Source organism: Aedes albopictus, chromosome 2 (assembly GCF_035046485.1).
Source record: "Aedes albopictus strain Foshan chromosome 2, AalbF5, whole genome shotgun sequence".
Taxonomy (NCBI): Eukaryota; Metazoa; Arthropoda; class Insecta; order Diptera; family Culicidae; genus Aedes; species Aedes albopictus.
Window position 1 is genome coordinate 248,688,301 of NC_085137.1, and position 25,447 is coordinate 248,713,747.

The 25,447-nt window shown below is 43.7% G+C and overlaps 2 protein-coding genes across 2 annotated transcripts; one reads left to right on the forward strand and one right to left on the reverse strand.

Annotated features, from left to right (window-relative positions):
* Positions 1-3: 3 nt before the first annotated feature.
* Positions 4-13,003, forward strand: LOC109433264 (syntaxin-5). Its single transcript, XM_019709691.3, has 3 exons — positions 4-897; positions 962-1,242; positions 12,144-13,003. Exons 1-3 carry the CDS (start codon positions 384-386, stop codon positions 12,621-12,623), a joined length of 1,275 nt encoding a protein of 424 aa, XP_019565236.2. The 5' UTR covers positions 4-383; the 3' UTR covers positions 12,624-13,003.
* A 10,013-nt stretch (positions 13,004-23,016) lies between these two features.
* On the reverse strand, positions 23,017-24,207 carry LOC115258796 (protein SCO1 homolog, mitochondrial). The gene is made up of 2 exons (XM_029859219.2): positions 23,747-24,207; positions 23,017-23,687 (listed from the first exon to the last, which is right to left on the reverse strand). Exons 1-2 carry the CDS (start codon positions 24,000-24,002, stop codon positions 23,131-23,133), a joined length of 813 nt encoding a protein of 270 aa, XP_029715079.1. The 5' UTR covers positions 24,003-24,207; the 3' UTR covers positions 23,017-23,130.
* Positions 24,208-25,447: the final 1,240 nt, after the last annotated feature.

Sequence of the window (25,447 nt, forward strand, 5' to 3'; positions counted from 1 at the left end):
TATTTTTTCTGCTTTCAAGACGCAGCCATTCGGCGAGTTAAACTGACGGCGAAATCGATGATATCCAAAACAGTGTCCAGCCGACGATCTGTCATCCATCGACGAAAAAAAAGTTGTATTTCTCAATTCCACGTCATTTTCCCTGCAAAAAGATTGAAAATTGCATTTTTCGTTATTTTGCCTTGGTTTTGGATCAATTTCCCGTAAAGTAAAAGTCCGTGATTCCTGTGATCGATGTCCGCGTAGTGAACATTATCGCGTTGCTAGCGAAGCTGCCTGGATTTTGTCCACCCAATTGAAACTGCTTTCGCGAAGCAGTGTAGCACCTTTGTGAAAGCCTGCGGAGCCTTGAATGTTTTGATTGCAAGTGATGGGATTATGAGATGCAATCTAGAGCTAGACGTCGGTTCGGTCCAGAGGAAGCAAGTGAACCATTTTCAGTAGTTGCCATCGGGGAAGAGACCGGCAATCACAGTCGGAGGGAAGATTACGTGGAAAAGCCTAAATATCCACCGCCAAGTGGGAGCAGCTGGCTACCTTCGATACCGCAGAAGTTTCTCTCTAGTGTGAACAACTTTGGTGGTGCGTTCAGCGGAAACCAGCCGAAGCAACTGGACCATCTAATCCGGCCACCGGTAGAGAGAAATCCACCACATTTCGACGACGAGGACGACAAGGAAAACGAACCGGAATTCATCATGGCCTCACGCGACCGCAGTACGGAATTTGCCAACGCGATTCGATCGTTGCAGGGCAGAAACATTCAGAGGGCAGTTAACGTGCGGGATCCCCGCAAAGCCAAACAGTTGCAGAGCTACTCCGAGTTTACGATGATTGCGAAACACATAGGGAAGAACATAGCTAGCACGTATGCCAAGTTGGAAAAGCTAACGCTGTGTAAGTGTCTTTCGTTAGATTTCACAGTGCCAGATTGTTATTTCTATTTTATTGTATGTTCTAGTGGCAAAACGGAAAACTCTTTTCGATGACCGACCGGCGGAGATTCAAGAGCTAACGTACATCATCAAGGGTGACCTGAACTCGTTGAATCAGCAAATCGCTCGGCTACAGGAGGTATCCAAATCCCAGCGTAAATCAACGACCGGGAAGCACCTGCTTTCACATTCCTCTAATATGGTAGTGGCACTGCAAGCCAAACTGGCCAACATGAGCTCCGACTTCAAGCAGGTCCTGGAGGTGCGAACGGAAAATCTCAAACAGCAAAAGAATCGACGTGATCAGGTAAGTTTTTTTCTTGTTTTCTTCTGGGTAAGGAAGCTTAATCTGCAATTTTTGGAAGACCCTGATACGTAGGTGATACGACATACATTTTTGTACACCACATTCATGATAATTGAACAAAATCACGCAAATTAGCCTTATTTCTTTGAAGTACGGTAAGCAAATCCAAAGTGGAAGACTTAGCGGACCACGAGAGACGAACCAGCCAAGGGCTGAAAGTCTCTCAAATAAAGATAAATCAATCAAAATTAAGCGGACCAACTACGACGGACGCGGATCAATATGGGCCAAGGATAAAGTGCTTCTTTCGATAAGGATTGCGTATCTGTAAAACGACTGTGTTGAGCTAGGCTTCTGAATAGACTGATGTCTAATATATTTTGTTTCGCTTTCGAGTCCTCCGGTTCTCTCTCATTTGTCGTCTGATACTTTGGATGCGCAAGGGTTGCGCTGCGCAAGTAATACATTCCATTTTCAGCTCTAAGTAAACTTTACGAACGCGTTATATTGACCCACATCGAGAGACACTTAGGAACGAACAGTTCGACTTGCTAAACGGTCATTCTGCTAGTCACCAGATCACGCCGGGTTCTCGTCCTCCTTGATGTTGAAAAGGCGTGCAACTCGGCATGGCACGACGCAATTATTACAAAATGCACCTCGGAAGCTTCCCTATGATGCTTTTGAAGATCATCCACAGCTTCCTGAAGTACAGAACCCTCCAAGACTTGGTAAATGGCAACATGGAATCGAACCAGGAACGAAGGTTGGCGAATAATGCTTGCTTTTGTCATAGGCTCATCGACGCTTTGGAAGTTGAAGTGGTTAGAAGCCATTAAAAGGTTTTGTTGTTTTTTAGCAATGGTGTTTCATAACATATAGCCGAGGCGGTAAACGCACGGGTATTCAGCATGACCATGCTGAGGGTGACGGGTTCGATTCCCGGTCGGTCCAGGTTTTTTTCGTAAAGGAAATTTCCTTGACTTCCTTGGGCATAGAGTATCTTCGTGCCTGCCACACGATATACGCATGCAACATGGTCATTGGCAGAGGAAGCTCTCAGTTAATAACTGTGGAAGTGCTCATAGAACACTAAGCTGAGAAGCAGGCTTTGTCCCAATGAGGACGTTACGCCAAGAAGAGAGAGAGAGAGAGTTTCATAACATATCTTATGATTTTCATACGATGCCACTTATGAGATTTTTCATATGACAAATCTTATGGATTTTGCTTTTTAATCTATAAAAACCATACGAAAACTATTTAAGGGTGAAAAAAATAAAAATAACTAATTCATAAGATGTAAACTATGAAAAACATACGAACAGTATCCTCAGTGTACGGTTTTGATTCCATCAGATAGACTAACGTGACAAAGAAACGTTTCCGATCCCACGTCGCAAGTGTGTCAGGTCCTCCAACATCCGTGTGTACCAGCTCCAATGGACGGCTTCCAGTTGGTTCTCCAAACGGTTGCCGTCCATAGGTACATACTTCACAGATGCTAGTTTCAAGTGACCCATTTCATCCCGCCACAGCTCCTTCAAGTTCACCCCTCCGAGATGTCCGTAACATCTGTGCCACAGATCGAACACAGCACTTTTCGCAACATACGCCTCGGCTTCACGCGTGCAGCTTATACAATCTTCCGTATTTTCTTGAAGTGGCCACCGTTCACCAATCTAGACTCACGGTAACTTTTCCTTCGACGAAAGTGATGGACTTTCCTTTTTCCTCTATGCGACTAATCGAAAACAAATTCCAGTGAAGTCCTGGTACATACAGCACATCCTCGACGACCGATGATAGCTTTCTTCCGTCAACTTTGGTGTACATTCGTATTTTTCAAGCATATTCCGCGACTAACGATTGATCACTCTTGGCAACAGCAATCGATATCTTGCGGGGCAGGGGATGAAACTCTTCAAAACAGTTCCTATCCTTCACCATATGGTCGGACACTCCCGAATCCACACATCAAAAATTTCTGAAAATTACACCCGACGTATACAGATTTGACATATAAATTTCTATTCCATCTCCGCGTTGCTCGAGTTTGCGCTTTCACTTCAGGAGTATCTCCATCAGCTTCAGCGAAGTACTCTTCTACATACCTCGATGTTCCGCTCGATGTATTCCATAGGGCCTTTTTTCTCCACAAGTACCGTGACGTGATAAGCCCATTGGTCGTAATTGTGACCGTCAAGGATTTAAAGCATTTCGTCTTCCATAATTCCCAGTAACCACGCTGTTGAAGCTATACATACATTTATTTGTTCCACATCATTAAGACAAGACATAATCAACAATAGTACGCCACAATACTCGGTTTGTGGCTGCCGCTCTCCATCCTCGGTCACGCCCAAAGCTCGCCAAGTCACGCTCCACCTGGTCCGCCTATCGTGCTCTCTGCGCTCCACGCCTTCTTGTGCCAACCGGATCCGTTGCAAACACCAGCTTTGCAGGGTTGTTGTCCGGCATTCTTGCAACATGCCCTGCCCACCGTATCCTTCCGGCTTTGGCCACTTTCTGGATGCTGGGTTCGCCGTAAAGTACAGCGAGCTCGTGGTTCATTCTTCTCCGCCACACACCGTTCTCCTGCACACCACCGAAGATCGTCCTTCGCACGCGTCGCTCGAAAACTCCGAGTGCTTGCAGGTCCTCCTCGAGCATGGTCCATGTCTCGTGCCCGTAGAGGATTACCGGTCTTATTAACGTTTTGTACATGGTGCATTTGGTGCGTGGGTGAATCTTTTTCGACCGCAGTTTCTTCTGGAGCCCGTAGTAGGCCCGACTTCCGCTGATGATGCGCCTCCGAATTTCACGGCTCACGTTGTTGTCAGCCGTCAGTAAGGATCCGAGGTAGACGAATTCCTCCACCACCTCGAAAGTATCCCCGTCTATCGTAACATTACTACCCAGACGGATCCGGTCGTGTTCGGTTCCGCCTACCAGCATGTACTTTGTTTTTGAGGCATTCACCACCAGTCCGACCTTTGCTGCTTCGCGTTTCAGGCGGGTGTACAGTTCTGCCACCGTTCCAAATGTTCTAGCGATAATGTCCATGTCGTCCGTAAAGCACACAAATTGACCGGATTTTGTGAAAATCGTTCCCCGGCTGTTGAGCCCGGCTCGTCGCATCACACCTTCCAGCGCGATGTTGAAGAGTAGACATGAGAGTCCGTCACCTTGTCGCAGTCCCCGGCGAGATACGAATGAATGGATAGTTCACCCGAAACCCTTACGCAGTTTTGCACACCGTCCATCGTTGCTTTAATCAGTCTAGTCAGCTTCCCAGGAAAGCCGTTTTCGTCCATGATTCTCCATAGCTCTGCGCGATCGATACTATCGTATGCCGCTTTGAAGTCGATGAAAAGGTGGTGCGTTGGGACCTGGTATTCACGGCATTTCTGGAGGATTTGCCGTACGGTAAAGATCTGGTCCGTTGTCGACCGGCCGTCGATGAAGCCGGCTTGATAACTTCCCACGAACTCATTTGTTTTAGGTGACAGACGACGGAAGATGATCTGGGATAGCACTTTGTAGGCAGCATTCAAAATAGTGATCGCCCTGAAGTTCTCACATTCCAAATGGTCGCCTTTCTTGTGAATGGGGCAGATTACCCCTTCCTTCCACTCCTCCGGTAGCTGTTCGGTTTCCCAGATCCTGACTATCAGCCGATGCAGACAGGTGGCCAACTTTTCTGGGCCCATCTTGATGAGTTCAGCTGCGATACCATCCTTACCAGCTGCTTTGTTGGTTTTAAGCTGGTGAATGGCATCCTTAACTTCCCTCAGCGTGGGAGTTGGTTCATTTCCGTCCTCCGCTGCACTGGCGTCGTCGTTCCTTCCGTTGCCATGGGCTCCCGTGCCTACGTTCTCCACGCCGTTCAGGTGCTGATCGAAGTGCTGCTTCCACCTTTCGATCACCTCACGTCCGTCCGTCAAGAGGCCTCCGTCTTTATCCCTGCATATTTCGGCTCGCGGCACGAAGCCGTTGCGGGATGCGTTGAGCTTCTGATAGAACTTCCGCGTTTCTTGGGAACGGCACAGCAGTTCCATTTCTTCACACTCCGCTTCTTCCAGGCGGCGCTTTTTCTCCCGAAAGAGGCGGGTCTGCTGTTTCCGCTTCTGCTTATAACGTTCCACGTTCTGTCGAGTCCCTTGCTGCAGCATTACCGCCCTCGCTGCATTCTTCTCCTCCAAAACCGTTCTGCACTCTTCGTCGAACCATTCGTTCCGTCGATTCCGTTCCACGTACCCGATGGTGCTCTCGGCGGCGTCGTTGATGCCTGCTTTCACTGTACTCCAGCAGTCCTCTAGAGGGGCCTCATCGAGCTCGCCCTCGTCTGGCAACGCGGCCTCGAGATTCTGCGCGTATGCTGAGGCGACATCCGGTTGCTTCAGTCGCTCTAGGTTATACCGTGGCGGTCGCCGGTACCGTACATTGTTGATGACGGAGAGTTTTGGGCGCAGTTTGACCATCACCAGATAGTGGTCGGAGTCGATGTTGGCGCCACGATAGGTCCTGACGTCGATAATGTCGGAGAAGTGCCGTCCGTCAATCAGAACGTGGTCGATTTGAGATTCCGTCTGCTGTGGTGATCTCCAGGTGTAACGATAAGGGAGGCTGTGTTGGAAAAAGGTGCTACGTATGGCCATATTTTTGGAGGCGGCGAAATCAATGAGTCGTAGGCCGTTTTCGTTCGTCTGCTGGTGGGCGCTGAACTTACCAATCGTCGGTCTGAATTCCTCCTCCTGGCCTACCTGAGCGTTCAAATCTCCTATGATGATCTTGACGTCGTGGCTTGGGCAGCGGTCGTACTCGCGTTCGAGCTGCGCGTAAAATGCGTCCTTGTCATCATCAGTACTTCCGGAGTGTGGGCTGTGCACGTTTATTATGCTGAAGTTGAAGAATCGGCCCTTGATCCTCAACCTGCACATTCTTTCGTCGATCGGCCACCAACCGATCACGCGCCTCTGCATATCACCCATCACGATGAAAGCTGTTCCCAGCTCGCGTGTGTTGCCGCAGCTCTGGTAGATGGTATGATTACCTCTAAACGTTCGCACCATGGATCCTGTCCAACACACCTCCTGCAGCGCTACGATGCCGAACCCGCGGTCCTTCAGTAGATCGGCGAATATGCGGGTGCTCCCAATGAAGTTGAGAGATCGGCAGTTCCACGTACCGATTTTCCAATCACAAGTCCTTTTTGTTCGCTGGGGTCGTTGCCGTTGGTCTCGGTTCGTATTATTCTGTTGCTGATTTTCCGTTACAATGGGTTTTTACGGCTGGCTCGTAGGGCCTGACACAAGGCCTGACACCAACCCCCTACTTTCCGGAGGACCATAGTGCACAGTTGAGCTTAGAGTCCTTCCCTGGCACTCGGACGTAGATCAGCCGCCCCTAACATGGGGATCAGACGCTGTTGTGAGCCGCTCCTCCTGGAGAACAGACGCTCAGGTTTGCCGAAGCAAACCCCCCCTTCCCTGTCAGCCTACGACCAAAGGTCCCACCGGGGTTGGTTACCCGATCTTCCCTAAGGTTGCTCATAGTTTCCGGCCGGTACCGCGTGGAGGTAGGGATAGGAGTTGCTGGGCAGAGGCTAGTGGATCACAATGGGATCTGAATTGCGCAGCATACCCAGCCTTTACCGTGCCTGTTGAAGCTGTACGTATTGCATAAATAATGAACATGCATTACTCTCTATAGGGTTTGTGTGCCATCAGTAATCTCATGCTCCCATTTTCATCCTATTCGAAAACAAGCGATTACGACACCGATTGACTCCGTTGTTTTTGTTTTCATGGGTGCTCACTTCTAACAAAAAATACGAAAATAAGAAACAAAACAAACAGCGCTTCAATCCTTTGATTTTCGTGAGATGAAAATGGGAGCCACATGCTTAATAAGGGAACCAATACCCTAAACCATTAAAGTTGAATTAAAATGCGAAGTGGCGCTACTATTGTTGGTTTACAATTATACCAGTATAATCGTAAGTCAGCAATGGGTGAATTTGACGGAAGCTAAAGATCACTCTGGCGGCAGGAATGAGAACCCTATGAAAAGAGTGACTCCGCCAAAATTTACCATGGCGCAGGCATAGGCAAAGTGCACTTTTTTCACTTTTTCTTATCGAATTCCGCATCGTAGAGAACGAGCACTTTTTGGAAAGAAAATTTAATTCTCTTTCAGAAGCGCTAAGATCCAGTAGGTACTTACCGGCAATTTATGTGATTAATTTGAGTAGCTCTTGCTATGCCTTCGGTGGGTAATCATCCGGATTTTTTGTCAGCTGACCAATCCGATGTCTGTCGACATGGGCATCGAGAATGATGATATTAGTAGCCTATGTCAATGGAAAATACCAACAACCAGTGCAAAATATGAGTAAATTTTGAAGACAAAAAAAATTTATGTAACAAACGATTTTTTTTTTCCTTATCTTACCTACAATTGATCGGCGTTCAGTCAGAGTGAACTACGCGATTTTTTTAGCAGGTAAAGATAAGCTGACGAATTCATTAAATCTGAACTTTTCGACGTTATTTTGATGCAGATGTGTCATTACATAAAAGAATAATAGTATTTCTGAAGAAAATACCAGAGTTTTGAAATTTCAAGTGGTTGCAGGACATTTTCTCGAAATTATTGGAAAACAGATGATCCGGTCTGACTTAACGCCGACCAATTGGGGCTCATTGGGGGTCATTTGAATTCTTCTATAGTGGCGCCACTTGTCTCTTTAATTCAGCTTTAATGGTTAATGTAGGGCAATGCATGCCAATAAAGGCGCTTTATATTTGCAATACGTACAGCTTCAACAGCATGGTTACTTGAGTTCTCCCTTGCTTTCTTCTCTTAACGGTGCAGGGCCAATAACCTATTGAAAGGCAATGGTTCTCAACTATATGTTTATTAATTAGAGGTTCAAACAGTAATGAAAGGAATTTTCGTTACACCTAACTTGACACTTTAGTCCAGTGGTTGCTGTGATCCACAAACGTTGTCTTCGATTGCTATGTTCAACAAAATCACCCCATTTGGAAAACTTCGTTTTCTCGAAAATCCTTAGATCCGCAAATTGGAATGCAATGATACTCAGCCGCAGTGGCGCAGCCAGAAATTATCTCTGGGAGGGGTTTTCAACGGTCAATGATACCTTTTTTGATTTGACACTTACATTTGGTAAACAGTAATGAATAATTTATTCGTAGTTTGAAAATAGCGGCGCACCCGAAAAAAAAATCGTCTCAAAGCGCATTATACTAAAAATTTGTTCCACAAACATTGGATCTGGGGGTGGTTTTAACCCTAAAAGTGGCTACGCCACTACGCCAGTGCTCAGCCGAATCGTTCAGCAGACCGACTTTCTTGTAAACTTTACGAGCCGACGATAAACATTCGTCTTTCGTGACACTATTTCTCATAAAAATCCTTTTGTTCCTAGTTTCTATAAATTGCAGTTGAGCGATTGTATTAGTCCCCAAAAAAAAAACATTTTTGTAATTGCGTTGCGAATTCCCCTACTTTTTGCTCGCGGAAACAATGTTAAAACGGCCTACTTTTCTTCACTGAAGCAAAGGTGCCGAAAAGTACTACTTTTCGGCACTTTTTAGAGTGCTGAAAAGTAGTACTTTTCGGCACTTTTGCCAGCACACACTTTTTGTTAAGTATCGCTCGCTACTTCCGTAGATACAGTTGCTACCAAGGTAAATTTAATGGAAGGTACTGGCATATACGCAGTCAGTAGATGCGGGGAGAGGCTTATGACGGGGGTGGTGGGGGCGACTGCTGGCGAGTTTGTTTACGCTGTACTCTATCGGTTTCTTTGGGGTTGCTAGGGTTGCTAGGAGTTGTTTATCCCCACACAAGTGAAAATTTTTGTCGTAGTGGCAGAGCCACAGCAGTTTCTAAGTTTTTTTAAATGGGAATTTCACCCGGAGTTGTAACTTTTTGGGCGATAGGTAGTGATGGGGAAGATGGGTGGCAAGGACTAGCCGTGCCCATCAAGCCGTTAGTACCCAGGTATGACAGGTACTAGCAGGAGGATCCTTAAGTCGGCGGAAAGCGGTTGACATCAACCAAAGAGCGTCAGATGCAGTCGGGAAATAAGTGGGAAAGCCGTGATTTGTCTGAGGGGTGAACGAATTTCCGATACTTTGTCCAGCAAACACTGCTCGATACAACCACGAATTTCTTTGGGGACGTACGTCGGAACGTATCCCCAAAGTCTTTCGGATGGAACGTGGAGAAAAAGTGCACAAAAGTGATCGCTGCGAGGTTCTGACACTTTTGGATCATGCTTGTATGCCATGTATACAGTTCCAAATCAAAACAAACTTGCCAGCTGTCATTCCGGATTCCAATATGGCGGATTGTATAATATATCATATTGGATTACCTTCCTTTTACTTACCTTGGTTGCTACTTCTACATGCACTGAGCAGTTCGAATCCGAATCAGGACGATTCAGATTCTGATTTGAACTGCTAATCAGGCGTAGAAGCAGAAACTGAACCTACTTTTGCCTTTGCTTATGATGCTGCATGACGACGACGGGAGCTTGAAAACTTGTGACAGGTGGCCTACCATAGCCTACCTGATCGAAGAAAATACTATGCACTACGTCCTGTCGTGCATGGATGCTCACACGTGGTTGCTGCTGATACACGTTTGTGTGGCTAGAGAGTAAAGTGACCAAATATATTTTGCTCTGATGCGGGACACAGTTTTACTAAACCAGGATGTCGATTACCTGGAAAGTCAGGGGCTGTTAGCGAATTTATTTCTGGGCTTGGAAAATCAGAGAAAGTCAGGGAATTTCACGGGGAATTTGGTTGATGATCAGGGAACTTTTTCACGACACTCAGCGAAGTATTAGATCTCAACAAGGAAATTATGGAATTTGGAAAACTAGCTTAAGTTGTTTTTTTTTTCTAAATGTCTGAATTTTTTTCATGGAAAATTTCTGCCAAAACATTGAAGAGATAGCTGGAAAAATTCAGGAATGAGTTTTTGACAAAACTATGGGAATTTTTTAGTTGCATTCAAATGTAAAGTACTGGTGGATTACTGGAGAACATTTTCCAAAACATTTCTTGGAAAGTATTCTGAAACAATTCTCCAATATTTTCATCACAAATATTAAGTGTATCAAGTTTATCAAACTTTATAAGAATATACGTTTCTTAAAAAGATATTTGTTTCCTGGAATTCTTTCCATTTGTAGCTAAAAAAATCTACCACCGGTGGAGTTTGCAGAGTGATCCACCATATACTTCTATAGAAATCCTTCGATCATTCCCGAAACCCCCGGAAAAATCTGACAAGGGGAATCCTGGATGTAACCTTCCACGAATCAAGTAGCCATGTTGGCATGTTTCTCTTAGGAGTTTATCTGACGGGTTCTAACAGATATTTCTATAAGACTGGAAATTCATTTGAAATTTTTGAAAAAAAAAAAGAACAAAAGTTCTGGTGTGACACTTTCAAATTCACTTGCAGAGATTCAAAAATGTTCAGTCAGCTGTCAATTAGTCCACTTCAGTCAGTGTGAAGTGCTTATGAAAACCAAATTTTACCTTCATCCTTCTCCCAACAACTTTATACAATGTCAGATTAAAATCCTCAAAATGCTAAAACAATTGTAAGCCTGGTTAAACTTTGTTATAGCCAGTGCTGAAAAATTCATTTCGTCATATCTAAATTCAATCACCTACAGCTCATTTTAGACGCTGAAGCTGAGAATATGGTATATGGAAAACTTGTGTGGCTAGGCCGGTTCTGCAAGAAAGTCACGGAAAAACCGCTATTTTTCGAATATTTATGGCCCGTTTACATATGTGATAATAATGCGTGACAATATTCTGTCGGACAATTTATTCCACCCTAGTATCGTTTACATTGCCGCTAAAAATTTAGCTGCTAAATCTGGGACAATAAATTGTCCGACTGTGTTGGTATCAAACTATCGTAATGTTAACACTTCCGTATCTGCCAATAAAATTGGCGTGATGGCATAATTAGCTGACAATTCGTCTATCAGACCGTTTACATGATGCTAATTGTATCGGACAATCTAACATCCTCATTATTGTCCACTAGTTTTAGCACCGAATTCAGAAGCTTCTGAATTTGTCATGCTAATTTTATTGTCAGCTAAAATGTGTTTACATTGCGCTAAATTGGCGCCAATAGTGCTCGAAAATGAACTGTCGCGTAGAATTAGCAAATATGTAAACGGGCCATTAAGGTAAATGTCATGGATTACATGTGAAAAATGCCAAATGATATTCACCGTGAATATCATTGGCATTTTTCAAAGGTGGTCCGTGACATTTACCTTAAATATTCGAAAAATGGCGGTTTTTGCGTGACTTTCTTGCAGAAATGGTCTAGCCGCACAAATTTTCCATATACCATATTCTCAGGTTCAGCTTCTAAAATGAGCTGTAGGTGATTGAATTTAGATATGACGAAATGAATTTTTCAGCGCTGGTTATAGCTATTTACATTTGTCTAAAGATTGATTTTCAGAAGAACAGCAACAATTCAACATGTTTTAATGACATTTTAACCGATTGTTGAAATCCGGGACATTTCCGGGACACTTTGCAGTGCGGGACGACTAGCTTGAATCCGGGACTGTCCCGCACAATCCGGGACGTCTGGTCACTTTACTAGAGAGACTATTCTGTACGGGTATTTTTGCAATTACAAAAAACTTTGTATGCAACGCGTTGCAAAACTCGATTTTTTCAGCACTCGTCGTATTTATCCAACTCGGCAAGCCTCGTTGGATAAACGTACAACTCGTGCTGAAAAAATCATCATTTTGCAACTTGTTGCATAAATAACTATTGATTCATCAATTCCATCTCTATCTATTGCAGTTCAGCCAAGGACCTATCTCTAACAGTTTACCCCCATCAACGATGCGAGGGTCAACCCAGGGAAGTCTTCTGCTGCAGGAACAGCAGCAACAGGACCAGATCAGTATCGACATGAATGCCTCCGGGGGAGGGCCATCGTCGGAGCGAGTGCCACTTCTTCAGCAGCAACAACAACAGATGGTCCTGTACGATGAATCGGATAGCTACGTACAGGAGCGAGCAGAGACGATGCAGAACATTGAAAGTACGATCGTGGAGCTTGGTGGTATTTTCCAACAGCTGGCCCACATGGTCAAAGAGCAGGAGGAAATGGTCGAACGAATCGACACCAATCTGCAGGACGTGGAAATGAATGTCGAAGCGGCCCACGGCGAAATTTTGAAATACTTCCAATCGGTGACGAAAAATCGCTGGCTGATGATAAAGATTTTCGGTATTCTGATATTGTTTTTCATATTCTTTGTTATCTTCCTTGCATAAGCGTGACGAACGCAGATAATTACAAGGTCTGGATAGGATTTATCATTATATGCTTATTGTAATCCTTTTATGTCTAGTGAATCGAAATTTCCTTAAGGTTGAACCTAGCAACAAGCGATTATAAAAAAGTACCTTGTTGTAATTTTCTTATATACACATGTTATAATTTCAAATAGGCTCTCATTTTGCTCTTAAACAGGAAGCAGCCCTCAATGTAAATACCGATGAAGATATAAATACGGAAAACAAAACAGATTGTTACTGCTAAATTAGGTATTTGTGATCGGATTGTGTACGGGCGTAGAGAGAAAAATGATATGTACTGCGGTAGGTGAGTAATAAAAAATGCGGTCGAATAAATTATATTTTATCCAATAATATTTGGTTTGCTATACGTCTTCCGGCGGTTAGGCGCCTACATCCGAAGGCTTTCCTTCCCTGACTTTCCTGTACCTTGAAGTACCGTAAAATTGGAAATATTTTACTCATGTACATTGAGCAATGAATAAACTAAGGATCTTGCCTTCAGATTTTGATACTTCAATCACTCCGATACACATGTCACCTTGGCATACGTAATATTGATGTTTTGTCGTTCTCAAGAAACACGAAAGTTCTATCAGAAGCTCAACGTCTCTCGCAACGGCTTCGTTACGCGAGCCGAAATCTTCAAGGGTAAGGCTGTCCAAGGAGCCTCTTGGTGAACGGATGTGAGGTTATTGAAAGATGGAAGCAGCTCTTCGATGCGCACTTGAATGACGAGGCACGAGGGAAACCCTCGCCAAGGGCGCCAACCTCAGAGGGGCACCGAAAAGGCCTAGACCTAGAGCTAGCAGGAAACCGGAAAATGCTACATATTGGTCTCTTAAATGTTATCAAAATTTTACTATTTACAGTATCCAAGATTGATCTGTTTTGATTTGATTGATTTGTTTTTTATACGTGCTTCTGTATTTTCAAAAAATCAGATTTTTCTGCTTTATTTTGATTATTCGCCATCATGTTATCTGAGAATAGCGCGTAGATAAAGCGCTTATTTTGATGAATCATTAGTTTTCTTAATGAGCAAAACAAAATCAATTTGTTAGAAATTGTTCCTCCGAATAGCACACGAGGGGACAATTTCGGTGGTAGACGACCTGGAATCAAAAAGCTTGCGTCCGTTCGGGGTGAAAGTCTACTTTATTCTAATAAAAGAGTGTTCTTATAATAATGGGGTTCGAATGAGAGTCTGATTGTATGTGTGTGAGTGTGATTACAAATGAATGCATGGTGGACTGTATGAAAGTTAGGAGTTAGTTTTGATTTGGGCGTAACATCCTCCCGGGGCCTTGAAATGACTTCATTTCTAAACATCACTCTTCGCTATCCAAAGGTAGCAAACATATCTTTTTGACCGCTCGCTTAGTTGTTCCATTCTTCGTCTTCAGGGTTACAACACGTGTGTGTCCATCGGTACCAGGGTGCGTGTCGATAATCCGCGCCAACGACCATTGCAAAGGAGCAAGGTTATCGTCCACGATCAGTACGAGTGCACCAGGCTTGAACTCGGTGATCTTGTAGTCCTTTTGTCGTCGCTGAAGTTCTTGCAAATAATCAGTCATCCAAATTTTCCAAAATTTTTGTTTCAGGTCTTGCAAAAACTGCAATCGCGACAGTCGTCCAACTGGAATGTGGTCATACGAAGGCTCAGGTATCGCCTGGAATTCACGGCCGATGATAAAATGAGCAGGAGTGATTGCCGTGATGTCGTTCGGATCGTCGGATGATGGCACTAGCGGCCGAGAATTCAAAACAGCTTCAATTTGGGAAAGCACGGTAGCAAACTCTTCATAGGTCAACTTGTGCTCAGCCAGAATCAATTTGAGGTGTGATTTGACCGATTTTACCCCGGCCTCCCAAATCCCACCAAAGTGGGGACTACGAGGCGGAATAAACGACCACTCAATGCTTCGTTGGGTGCAAAACTGATCGAGTCGTTTTTGGAATTGTTCGTCCTTGAAAAGCACAGCAAGACGCCCTAATTCATTGCAGGCTCCCTCGAAATTAGTGGCATTGTCCGATACCAGCTTGTTGGGCAAACCACGACGGCTCACAAATCGTTGTAGCGCTGCTAGAAAGGCTTCACTCGTCAAGTTCGACACTGGCTCCAGATGCAAAGAACGTGTACTCATGCACACGAACACGCAGACGTAGCCTTTGGTGTACATTGGCTTTCTGGATTGGGTGGAAGATTTGAAAGTAAAGGGTCCGGCGAAGTCGACGCCTGCTGTAGAAAAAATAGGCGCCGGTTGAACCCTGTAGTCTGGCAGGTTACCCATCAACTGCGTTGCCTTCGACGGTCGCATTTTGAAGCAGGGGATGCAGTGATGTATTATCTTCCTGATGACACTTTTCGCTCGCAGTGGCCAAAAGCGTTGCCGTACTACTGCTAACAATCCTCGCTGTCCCAGATGATGGTTGTTCTTGTGGAGATGTCGAATGAGGGTAGCAGTGAACGGATGTTTCTCAGGCAGCAACATTTGGTGCTTGCTATCATAAGGGATGATGGCATGCTTACTGCGGCCGCCTACCCGGAGAAGTCCGTCGTTCATGTCGATAAAAGGACTAAGACAGCGTAGCGGGTGTCGAGAGGATTGGTCCTGGTTGAGAAGTTCTAATTCATGCTGAAAACCCTCGGCTTGTACTAGGCGGATTATCAACAAGTTAGCTCGCTTAAGCTCGTCCACAGTGATCGGGCCCTTCGTCAATTCCTTCCGATGTCTTCGAATGTAATCAGTAAACCTGTCTACGTATGCCATTGCTCGTTCAATTATCGAATATCTGCTGATACGATCAAAGAGTGCCAGTCGGGTAGAAGTCTTCACGGTTGCCACTAAAGATGTTTGCTTCGTTTCAGGAATATCATCTTCCTTCAGAAACGAGTGTCCCTCATCCTCCACAAGTTGTAGCAGCGACATGGTGGCCAAGAATGGAGAGGACTTCATGCCGTACGTCACTGTTGTCAACTGTAGTACCTTCAACGGTTCGCTGTTGTTCTCTCTCCAAAGTATTCGTTGGTACGGTTGATCGTCAGGATGTACCGTCACCTGACGGTACATTTTGGGGATGTCTGCGCTAACGGCATATCGATACGACCGGAAGTTGAGCAAGATGGAAACCAGGCCGTTCTGGACAGTTGGGCCTACGTACTGTGCCTGGTTGATTGAGATCCCTGTAGAACTCTCCACCGACCCATCAAATACTACACGCAGCTTTGTCGTAGTACTTGACGGTTTAAGTACGCAGTGGTGGGGCACGTAGAACGCACCGCCCGGCTCTTCATTCATGGGGGGAGAAATCTCACGCAAATGCTGCAAATGTTCATACTCACAAATAAACGCCTTATACTGTTCCTTTAGCAACGGTTCTCGGTCCAACCGCCGCTCGAGTGACAAAAAACGTTTTTCTGCCATCTGTCGGGACTCGCCTAGCTCGGATTTAAGATCGTTGAATGGGATTCTTACGATGTAGCGCCCATCCGGGTTTCTTCGGTGTGTCGTTCTGAAGTGGGCCAGGCACGACTCTTCATCCTCTTCTTCCTTGGGTGATTCGGCGCATGTCTCGACCTCGTAGAATTTAGCAAGGATCCTACTAAAGTCGTCTTCTTCTACCACACTTGTCAAACTATTTCCTACCGTGATATGAGCCGCCGGAACAAGGCCACTCACGATCCAGCCGAATTGCGTTTCTTGGAGAAAAGGAGCACTAACCCCAAGATCGTGTTGACCGGGTCTTAGGAGTCTGAAGAAAAGTTCTGAACCAATCAGCAAGTCCACGGTGTCTGGAAGATTGAAAGCTGGGTCGGCTAATACGATTGCATCTGGAATTTGAAGAGCCTTCGCATCGAACTTTGCAAGGGGTAGGTCTCCAGTGATTCTCGGAACTACGAGAAGTTCCAATGGCTTCGTTGCGTAATCATTCATCCTTGATTCCACTTGCGTATGTAGCTTGCACTTGATGTGCACTTGTTGTCCGTTGATCCCGGAAATGACACAGAATGCGGGTTTCCGTTTTAGGCCCAGCAGAGTGGCGAATTGTTCAGTAACGAAGTGCGAGTGGGAAGCTGAATCGAGTACTGCTCTGCAGGCGAATTTCGAGTTACCTTTGCCACGGACGAGTACCACGGCCGTCGCAATAAGGTTCTGGCTCTTCCCAGTCTCCACCATGGTACATAGGGTGGTCGCGGTGCTTGCAGTCGTTGGTGCAGGATCGGAATTCGGAACGATCTTTTGCTGGTTTGTCATGTCCTTGGGTGGTGTAGCAGGCTGTTCTTCTCGGTGAATCAACGTATGATGACGCTGTCTGCATTTTTTACTGGTGTGGGTCGATTTGCAGTCGCTTGCTGTGTGCCCTCGCTGAAGGCAATTAAAACAAGCTCCGGATTTGATGAGGCTGGTTTTTTGCGCATTGTATCCAGCTTTCTGGAATGTGTCGCACTTCCAAATCGGGTGCGATCCGCTGCAGTGAAAGCACTGTGCTTCTGTGGTGACGAGCGAATGTGCTTTCACTTCTGATTTCACAGCCGGTCGATTCTGCTTCACAGACTCACCAGCTGCCTTCACACTGACTTGAATTTTCTCCAAGGCCTTGCACCTGTCCTTCAAGAAATCCATCGTGTTAGAATACTGGGGAAGCTGACCCGGTTTCTGAACCAGTTCCCAAGCCTTTCGTGTTTCGAAATCCATTTTTGATGAGATAACGTTCAAAATCACCATCTCACCCAATCCGACGACAGGTAAGTTCAGGTTGGTGAGGGCATCGACATTCTTGCTGCAAATATCGATCAGTTTACGAAGATCGATCGCACTCTCCTTGGTCATCTTTGGCAGGCTCAAGATAGCTTCGATGTGCTTGTTGACGATTAGCCGTTTGTCTTCAAACCTGTCGCGAAGGGTGTTCCAGGCTGCGGCATAATCATTGTTGTTGATTATGTCCTGGTCTATTATCCCAGCAGCTTTACCTACTAAAGCGTTCCGTAGGTGGTACAGCTTTATGGCTGGCGATTCCGCGTTGTACCTGTTCATGATGTTTTCGAACATGCTGCGGAAGGCATACCAATTTTCGTAAGAGCCATCGAAAGTTGGCAGCGGTACCTTCAATGGTGGCAGATTCGGCTGCACTGCCTGGTTTAGCGCCTGAGGTGCAGATGAGGCCTGCTGGAGCTTCACCTTCGACGTATCTTCAACCTGCTGGGCCAAGCGAGCTAGTAAGATGTCATAAACCCGCTCGAATTCGATGTACACCATCTCTTCTTGAGCTTGACGTTCGTCGCTGGTGATCAAATCGTAGATTTCATTCTGGAACTCGTTGTATTCCTTGTAGCATCGTGTCAGCATTTCAATTTGCGTTTGAAGGTAGTGCTTGCTCAAATTGTTTGGATTGTCCGGATCCGATGTAGCCACATAAATCCGCTGCACCTTCCGTCGCACGGTTTCACGTTTCTTCGCCAGCATTTGGATTTTCTCTTCCATTTTCTTCTTTTCTTCTTTAAGTGTTTGTTTTTTCTTCTGATTACTCACTGACAACGGATTTGCATCTCGTTCTTCACTTCCTATGCTCTGATTATGTCCACTTTCCAAATCCGTGTCTTCACTGTGGTTTTTCGAAGCACTTCTCGTTTTAACCGGTGTACGCTTCATGTCACTTTCATTGATGTTTGTGTGGAGGCAAACTCTTCCACTGATCCGACGATCTTGGGCAGTTTACTTTTAGTGTTCCACACTCTCCGGCATTTGTCTTCCAATTCCGGCGAATTGGATCTTTGCACTTGCTGCAATCTGCAGCTCCGGTTTTGTTTCGCGAACAATCGATTCGCCAAGATGGCGTCCACGGATAACACGCCGATGCGTGTTTCGCATCGCTTGTGCACAGCACTCGCGTCGAATTTTTAACTTTTTCCGGCTACTTTCGCGTCCCGTTAACAACGGTCGGAAACCATCGAGATTGTCCTTCCGTAAATCCGGTCGAATGGACCAATGTTCCTCCGAATAGCACACGAGGGGACAATTTCGGTGGTAGACGACCTGGAATCAAAAAGCTTGCGTCCGTTCGGGGTGAAAGTCTACTTTATTCTAATAAAAGAGTGTTCTTATAATAATGGGGTTCGAATGAGAGTCTGATTGTATGTGTGTGAGTGTGATTACAAATGAATGCATGGTGGACTGTATGAAAGTTAGGAGTTAGTTTTGATTTGGGCGTAACAGAAATTGTGATGAAAGTTTCATTCTAAAAAATCCGAGGACTCATCGCATTCATTCAAATAATTTTACAGTGTTGAAAAAAGCATTATAAATGGAAAATATTCTGATGATGCTCTTTCAGTTCATACAATTGTTTTTTTTTTTCAATAAATGCTTATCTGACCTTAAACTCTAGCAGAAGTTTTTATGATTTTTTATTTCCTCAATTTTCCAGGAATTTCCTAATGAATATCACCAGATATTTCTTCGGAATTTCTAGAGTTTTCGTAAGAAATTCTCTGAAAGATTCCTTAGAAATCCTGCAATAGGTTTCCTCAGTAATTCCGCCATTTCCTACAGAAATCCTGCAAAGATTCCTCTAGAAATACCTCCTGGGATTCCTTCATAAATGCCGCTGAAAATTCCCTCAGAAATATTTTTAGGATTTTGTTTTTAGAAAATCTATTTTAGATTATTTTAGAAATTCGATCAAAGTGTGCTTCAGAAAGTCTTCTATAGAATCTATAGAAAAAAAGGTTTTTGAACAAATTGGTGATGCAAATATAATAATTAACTATTGTGCTATAGTCTTATTGAAATTTTTCAATTACAAAATGTGTTTTTTTTTGGATGACTCCATAAAAGTTCCTAAAGAAATACACGAATAAAGAACACTTAAAACACTCAAGGGGATTTTTTTTTCAAAACATCAAAAACTATTTTTTGAAGAAACTTTGGAAAAAAACAGGATTGAGTACATTTTTTTGCAAATTAACAATGTCCAACTGTAGCCTGCAAGGCCTAAAAATCTCTAAACTCGTGCTGCATGATCTTTATCCCATTTTTTTTTAAGTTGGGACAAACCTATGTCGCATTGCGTAGAATATCGCAACAAATTCAGGTTGCGAAATTGTCTTTATTGTTGCGCAATGGTTGAATTTTGATTCACTGCTCCTGAAATTTCTCCAGGGACTCCTAGGGAATCCCTGACTGAATTCTATAGAGGAATTCTAGGAGGAATCCCTGGGAAAACCTTGCTAATGATCATCATCACTTAGTCACCCGAAGGATCTTGTTTATACAGACGCATATTTTGTGGGCCGAATATTCTTTCAAAGTGCTTTCCCGACACCTGATACCCATCAATATTGGCAATGACATAACTTCTATCCAACACCTTTTTGACTTAATAGAGGCTTCAGAACCGTGGCTTCAACTTTTCATTTTCACCGACAACCGGAACACTACGGAATCCAAGTGAATCGTGGAATATGTATAACCGATTCTTCTAATTCCTGATGGACATACAATAGGAGACGAGCGTTTCCCGATTTGTACAACACATTATCACGAACCTCATAACCAATTACCTTGCCTTCCTCGATCGATGATTTGAGACGACACAACTTTTCATCTTTAAAGACAGGCTTGTTAGAATCCCAAAATGGCAGACTTTGGCCAGGCTTGATAATCCTCCTCGAAATCAAAAGAGTTTTGCCACATGCTCTAGAGCGGTGTTTTGCTTTTGCCTCGTCGCGAGGGAGCGAACGAACCCCAAACAGAGAGGCAATAAAAACTGAGCGAGGAAGAGGGGAACGAAAAAAGAGTCGATGATTATTTCGGGTTTTTGAGTGCGATTTTCGCCTCGAGAGTCTTTCTTTGTATGGGAGTGGAACTCGCGAGAGCTTTTTGAGTGTGAGTGGAAGTGAGAAACACAACAAGAAATTATGAGTGTTGGACGAACTCCTCGCTGCGCAGCAAGCTCGCGCTCGGTGCTGTTGAGGATTTGCGTTGTGATTTCTGAGTTTTATTTTCACTCCTCAGAAAATCGCCAAAATCGCTTCCTCATTTTCTCGCGAGGGAGTTTCTGTCAAGCCTGATTTTGGCACATACTGACGATTTCGAGCGCACATATCTCTTCTTAAACAAAACCAGCGCACCTGATCTTCTCATTTTTTTTTTATTAGTGGTGTCTTAATGACAGACGGCGGATCTTCTTATTTTAAGCTTATTACCAATGAGCAAGAACAGAATAATGAAATGCACTGTTGTTTGAAGCTTGCTTCTTGAGATTTGTGTGTCTGAATTTCTGATGCACTGTTCAGGGATTTCAAGACGTTTGCCCTGCGCAACATATACAGCTGTGTTCATAAAAATAGCAGTGAAAGCCGTTTTCCATACAAAATGACCAACTTTGGCATGCTGTAACTTTGTTCTATGAGCGATTGAGCTGAAAATTTGACAGCGAACTACAAATATGGTGAATATTGTATTGCTGTGTGCGTTCAAGATGCAAACGATGCCCAAATGCGCTCCAAACGCGGTAACACAGTGTTAACAAAGGCAACTTAGCAACCATAGTCAAAACCACCGCCAACCTAGGATTCAAAAGCTCCCACTAACATCGGGTTACTTGTTAGAAAATCTTACCGCATTTGGTGCTCCCGCATTTAATATTTGCATTTCGAATGCACACAGCAATAATAGCAAAATCTGAGAATTTTCAAAGCACGTGAAAAAAGTTAAATACTATGTGAAATCATTCAAAATAATAGCAGTGTAAATAAATTGAAATGTAGCTTTACCTTGAAGAAGCAAGAAATATTTTCGTACGCTATTCAAACAGTTTCCGCCTGGGTTACAAGATGTTAAAATTTTAAAATTTTAAAAATGTTTGCTGGGTAAAAAATATCAAAACAAACACTGCTATTATTTTGATCAATTTCACAGTGTTTAACTGTTTCCAACGTGCTTTGAAAATTCTCAGATTTTGCTATTACAATATTTACCATATTAAATACATTAAATACAAAATAAATTTTGTAGTTCGCTGTCAAATTTTCAGCTCAATCGCTCATAGGAGAACAAAGTTACAGCATGCCAAAGTTGGTCATTTTATATGGAAAACGGCTTTCACTGCTATTTTTATGAACACAGCTGTAGGTAGGTACTGAATTTTACATCCTTGATAGCGCATCAACGTGCTGTGCCGCATGCACTCTCCCGACCTGTGCACTATAGTGTCTATATCTATATACTATAGATATATCTACTTATCGAGCTCGGCGATGAAGTCCGCCCATCTAGCAATTTTGCAAAGGTGTCCCGTTTCTCTACTTCAGGGCCTCACAATCCGTAACAATCTCAAACGGAATACTAAAAAGATAATGTCTGAACCGTTGGAGCCAAAGTTTCCAACTCGAACGAGTGAATTCTACTTTCTACTGGGATTGTCCTGCGATTGAAGAACATAACAGAATGAAACTTGCCATCACACTTAATTCAGATATCATAATTAGAACCTATTTGTGAAATTGTTAAAATTTCACTTTAGATATTCTAGTGAAATTTGGACAAGACTTGTGCACTTAATGCACATTTAGTTCTTATGATCTCTATATATTATCAGTTAGTGAAATTTGGACCCGCACGAGACTAGGGCAACCCACCCATTGTAGGAGCAGAGTTAATCATCTGTTTCATTTGTTTATTAAGTCGAATTTTGCGTTTGTCAACAGAAATTGATAATTTTACGATGTCCAAGAAACTATTAATGACAGGAAATTGAATGAAAAAAGAAAAGCATTCAGTTGACAATGGATGTGGCGAAACACGAATGAAGAAAAGAAATGTATGTAAATTTTGATTTTAAATCCTCGAATTTTTTACTCTTTGTGTAGGAGGTCGTTTTTCAATAATCCTTTGGTTTACATTGTTCAACTCAAACGAACATTTCACTTGCTAACTTCTCAAAGATGTGTTTAGACTGCGCAAATGACTTGAGTGTTCACTTGAATGCTCTTGAATGCATCTCAGTTGAAGCAAGTGTTTACATTGTTCAACTCGTGCGGAGCGTAAGCAAACTGAATTGAATTAATCTCACTGACAGATGACTTGAATTCAGCTCACATGAATCGCGGGTTTAGACGGGGCAAGTGAGACGATTTCGTTTGACTTGAATGAAAAAGTTCAACATGTTCAACTTTCGTTCAAGTCAAGTGAGTTGCTCATGTGAGATGAATGGTGGTGTTTACACGTTCAATTCGCATTCAATTGGGCATTTTCCATTGACTTGAATCAAGTAACTTGCAGTGTCTAAACCAGGGGTTTTAGGATACAAACAGAGAACGCGGTCGAAGGAATATTTCGGCTTGCATTAAATACTGACAACATTACGGTTCCTAGCAGTACTGTTCATTCTCAAATCGACGGAGACCAGTACAGTCTTATCTATGTACATAAGAAAACAACCTATATTCAAAACTTACCACTTACAGCACATACACTTAGAACCAGGATTTTTTATTCATCTGCTTGAACTTGGCCTGATTGATGATAATGGAGTTCTTGACCTGTTCCTTATTGCGATTCTGACCGTAGTAATCCACAAACTGCCCGTTAGGATCCACAAGGTACATAATGATCGTATGATCTACAATGTAGTCTTCATCCTGATCCTTCGGTCCAGCGCTAAAGTATACCCGAAAAGCTTTGCACACCTTGGCCACCTGCTCCACGGTTCCCGTCAAACCCAGTAACTTTGGATGGAACTCCTTGACGTACTTTCCGACCACTTCCTTCGAGTCCCGCTGCGGGTCAACCGTGATGAACAGCGGCTGAACCGGTTCCGCCTCTTCCATCTTGGCCAGCCCATCGACCACGGCGGCCATCTTTTCCAGCTCATCCGGACAGATGTCCGGGCAGTGCGTAAACCCAAAATATATCAGCAGCCACTGGCCGATGAAGTCGGACGATTTCCGCTCGTGCCCTTCGGAGTCGACCAACTCCCAGGAACCACCGATAGCGGCTTTACCTAGTTGACGTTTCCGTTCCTTCAGAAGGGCTGTAAAATTAAAAATTTTAATAAATAGCAAAAACACCTTAATTTTTTTTCGAACTCACCCTGTTCCTTCTCGTCCTTCACGTACCACATGAAGCCCAAACTGCCCAGGCCGGCAGTGGCAATTAGGGCGAAACTTTTCCACGTTATAGGACCTTTACCTTTCATCGGGTCGCTGGTTCTTCCTGGTCCACTGGATCCGCTGGTGGCGGTCCCCCGCCGGAATGTGGGCGTGTTCAGCCAGCTTCGCGTTGGGTTCTTCGGGTGAAGAAAAACTTTGTTCTGTTGCGAAACAACACGAGCCAACAGTTTTGACATGTTTTCTGCTGGTGTTATTTGTACTATATAATGCACTTTCTGGTTTACAACAATACTTTGGTAACTATAGACTATTCAATTGAAGAGAACTGATGAAATTTGCGATGAATAATGAGTGATTTTATGAGCAAAATTCACATTTTTTTATTCAGCTGCCGGCAGAATCACTGGGAAAATTTGCACACGAAAATGACAGTCGAGAAATGAGGGGAAGTGAACGAAAAGAAAAACATTGCCCTTGGCTGCGTTCATCAAGATCCCAGTACACAGGGTCAAAGAAAAAATAAAGACCTCTAACTCCCATACAACACCCCATTATAGATAGTAGAGTAAACATAGATCCGTGTTGATGAATCCGTTGTATCCAAACGAACTGTCAAAATCTGTATCCAAACGAGCATGCCGTCACGATTTGGACAACATCAATGGAGCGCATGACGTCATATTCAACCGTCTCACTCTTGAAAATTACTACTTACACGCTTGAAACATTTTAGTTAGCGGTGTCCGCGGATCTATATTTACTCTACTATCTATACACCCCATTAAACATTTTCCCGATGAAGTCTGTTGATAAATCGGTTGATTGTTGCACCGACGCTTATTGACCAATCCAAATTCCTGTGTGGTAGTGGTTTGTGTTCAGATTTCCCGTGTTAATCTATCTGTAAGAAGTTCTTACTAAGAACTTTGTAAACATCTTTCGTTCTCACGTATATGGATAGGCTTGCATTAGGTTTCGTGAGACATTTTTTGGACAACTCTAGATTGAGTTTAAATAAGGGCGAAAGTAACATGAGAGAGTTCTCTTCATCGACTCTCTCTTCTGCAAATTAAAGTGACAAGATGCATATTCAATCGAACTTTTTTACACTTATACGCTAGATTGCATCGCAACATAGCGATTTATGACCAAAAAGTTCAACCATACACACTAAGATTCTGATTTTCCAGCTCAGTAAAATTTTCGCTGAGTTCTGTATTTTTTTTCATCTTTTTACTGAGTTTTCAACAGCAGATTTAACTCGGTACACTCGGTAATCAATATTTACCGTTCATCAGTAACGATATTTACCGTTCATCTGTAATTTTTGACAGTTCATTTACAGAACTCGTTAACTTATTTACAGAGTATTCAGCAAAAGGGATAACCGAGCGTACCGAGTCAAATCTGCTGTTGAAAACTCAGTAAAAAGATGGGGAAAATACCGAGCTGATCTTAGTGTGTACTTGCATCTTGTCACTTTAATTTGAAGAAGATGAAGAGAACTCTCTCATGTTACTTTCGCCCTTATTTAAACTCAATCTAGAACCCAATGGAAGCTTAACACAGGGAACAATCGATAATTCACCAGATTAAATAGGATGTTCCGATGAAAACCGGTTAAGTTAACGGATTAGTCGGTTGATAAGATTTAGACAAACTAAATTGGCCTACAACAACA

What these genes read in the sequence shown, in the direction of transcription:
- LOC109433264 (XM_019709691.3), top strand. Translation starts at nt 384, where the DNA reads ATGCAATCTAGAGCTAGACGTCGGTTCGGTCCAGAGGAAGCAAGTGAA. An exon ending in GTTGGAAAAGCTAACGCTGT is followed by an intron (nt 898 to 961) that starts GTAAGTGTCTTT and finishes TGTATGTTCTAG; the next exon opens with TGGCAAAACGGAAAACTCTT. An exon ending in AAAAGAATCGACGTGATCAG is followed by an intron (nt 1,243 to 12,143) that starts GTAAGTTTTTTT and finishes TATCTATTGCAG; the next exon opens with TTCAGCCAAGGACCTATCTC.
- LOC115258796 (XM_029859219.2), bottom strand. Translation starts at nt 24,002, where the DNA reads ATGTCAAAACTGTTGGCTCGTGTTGTTTCGCAACAGAACAAAGTTTTT. An exon ending in GAAGGACGAGAAGGAACAGG is followed by an intron (nt 23,688 to 23,746) that starts GTGAGTTCGAAA and finishes TTAATTTTACAG; the next exon opens with CCCTTCTGAAGGAACGGAAA.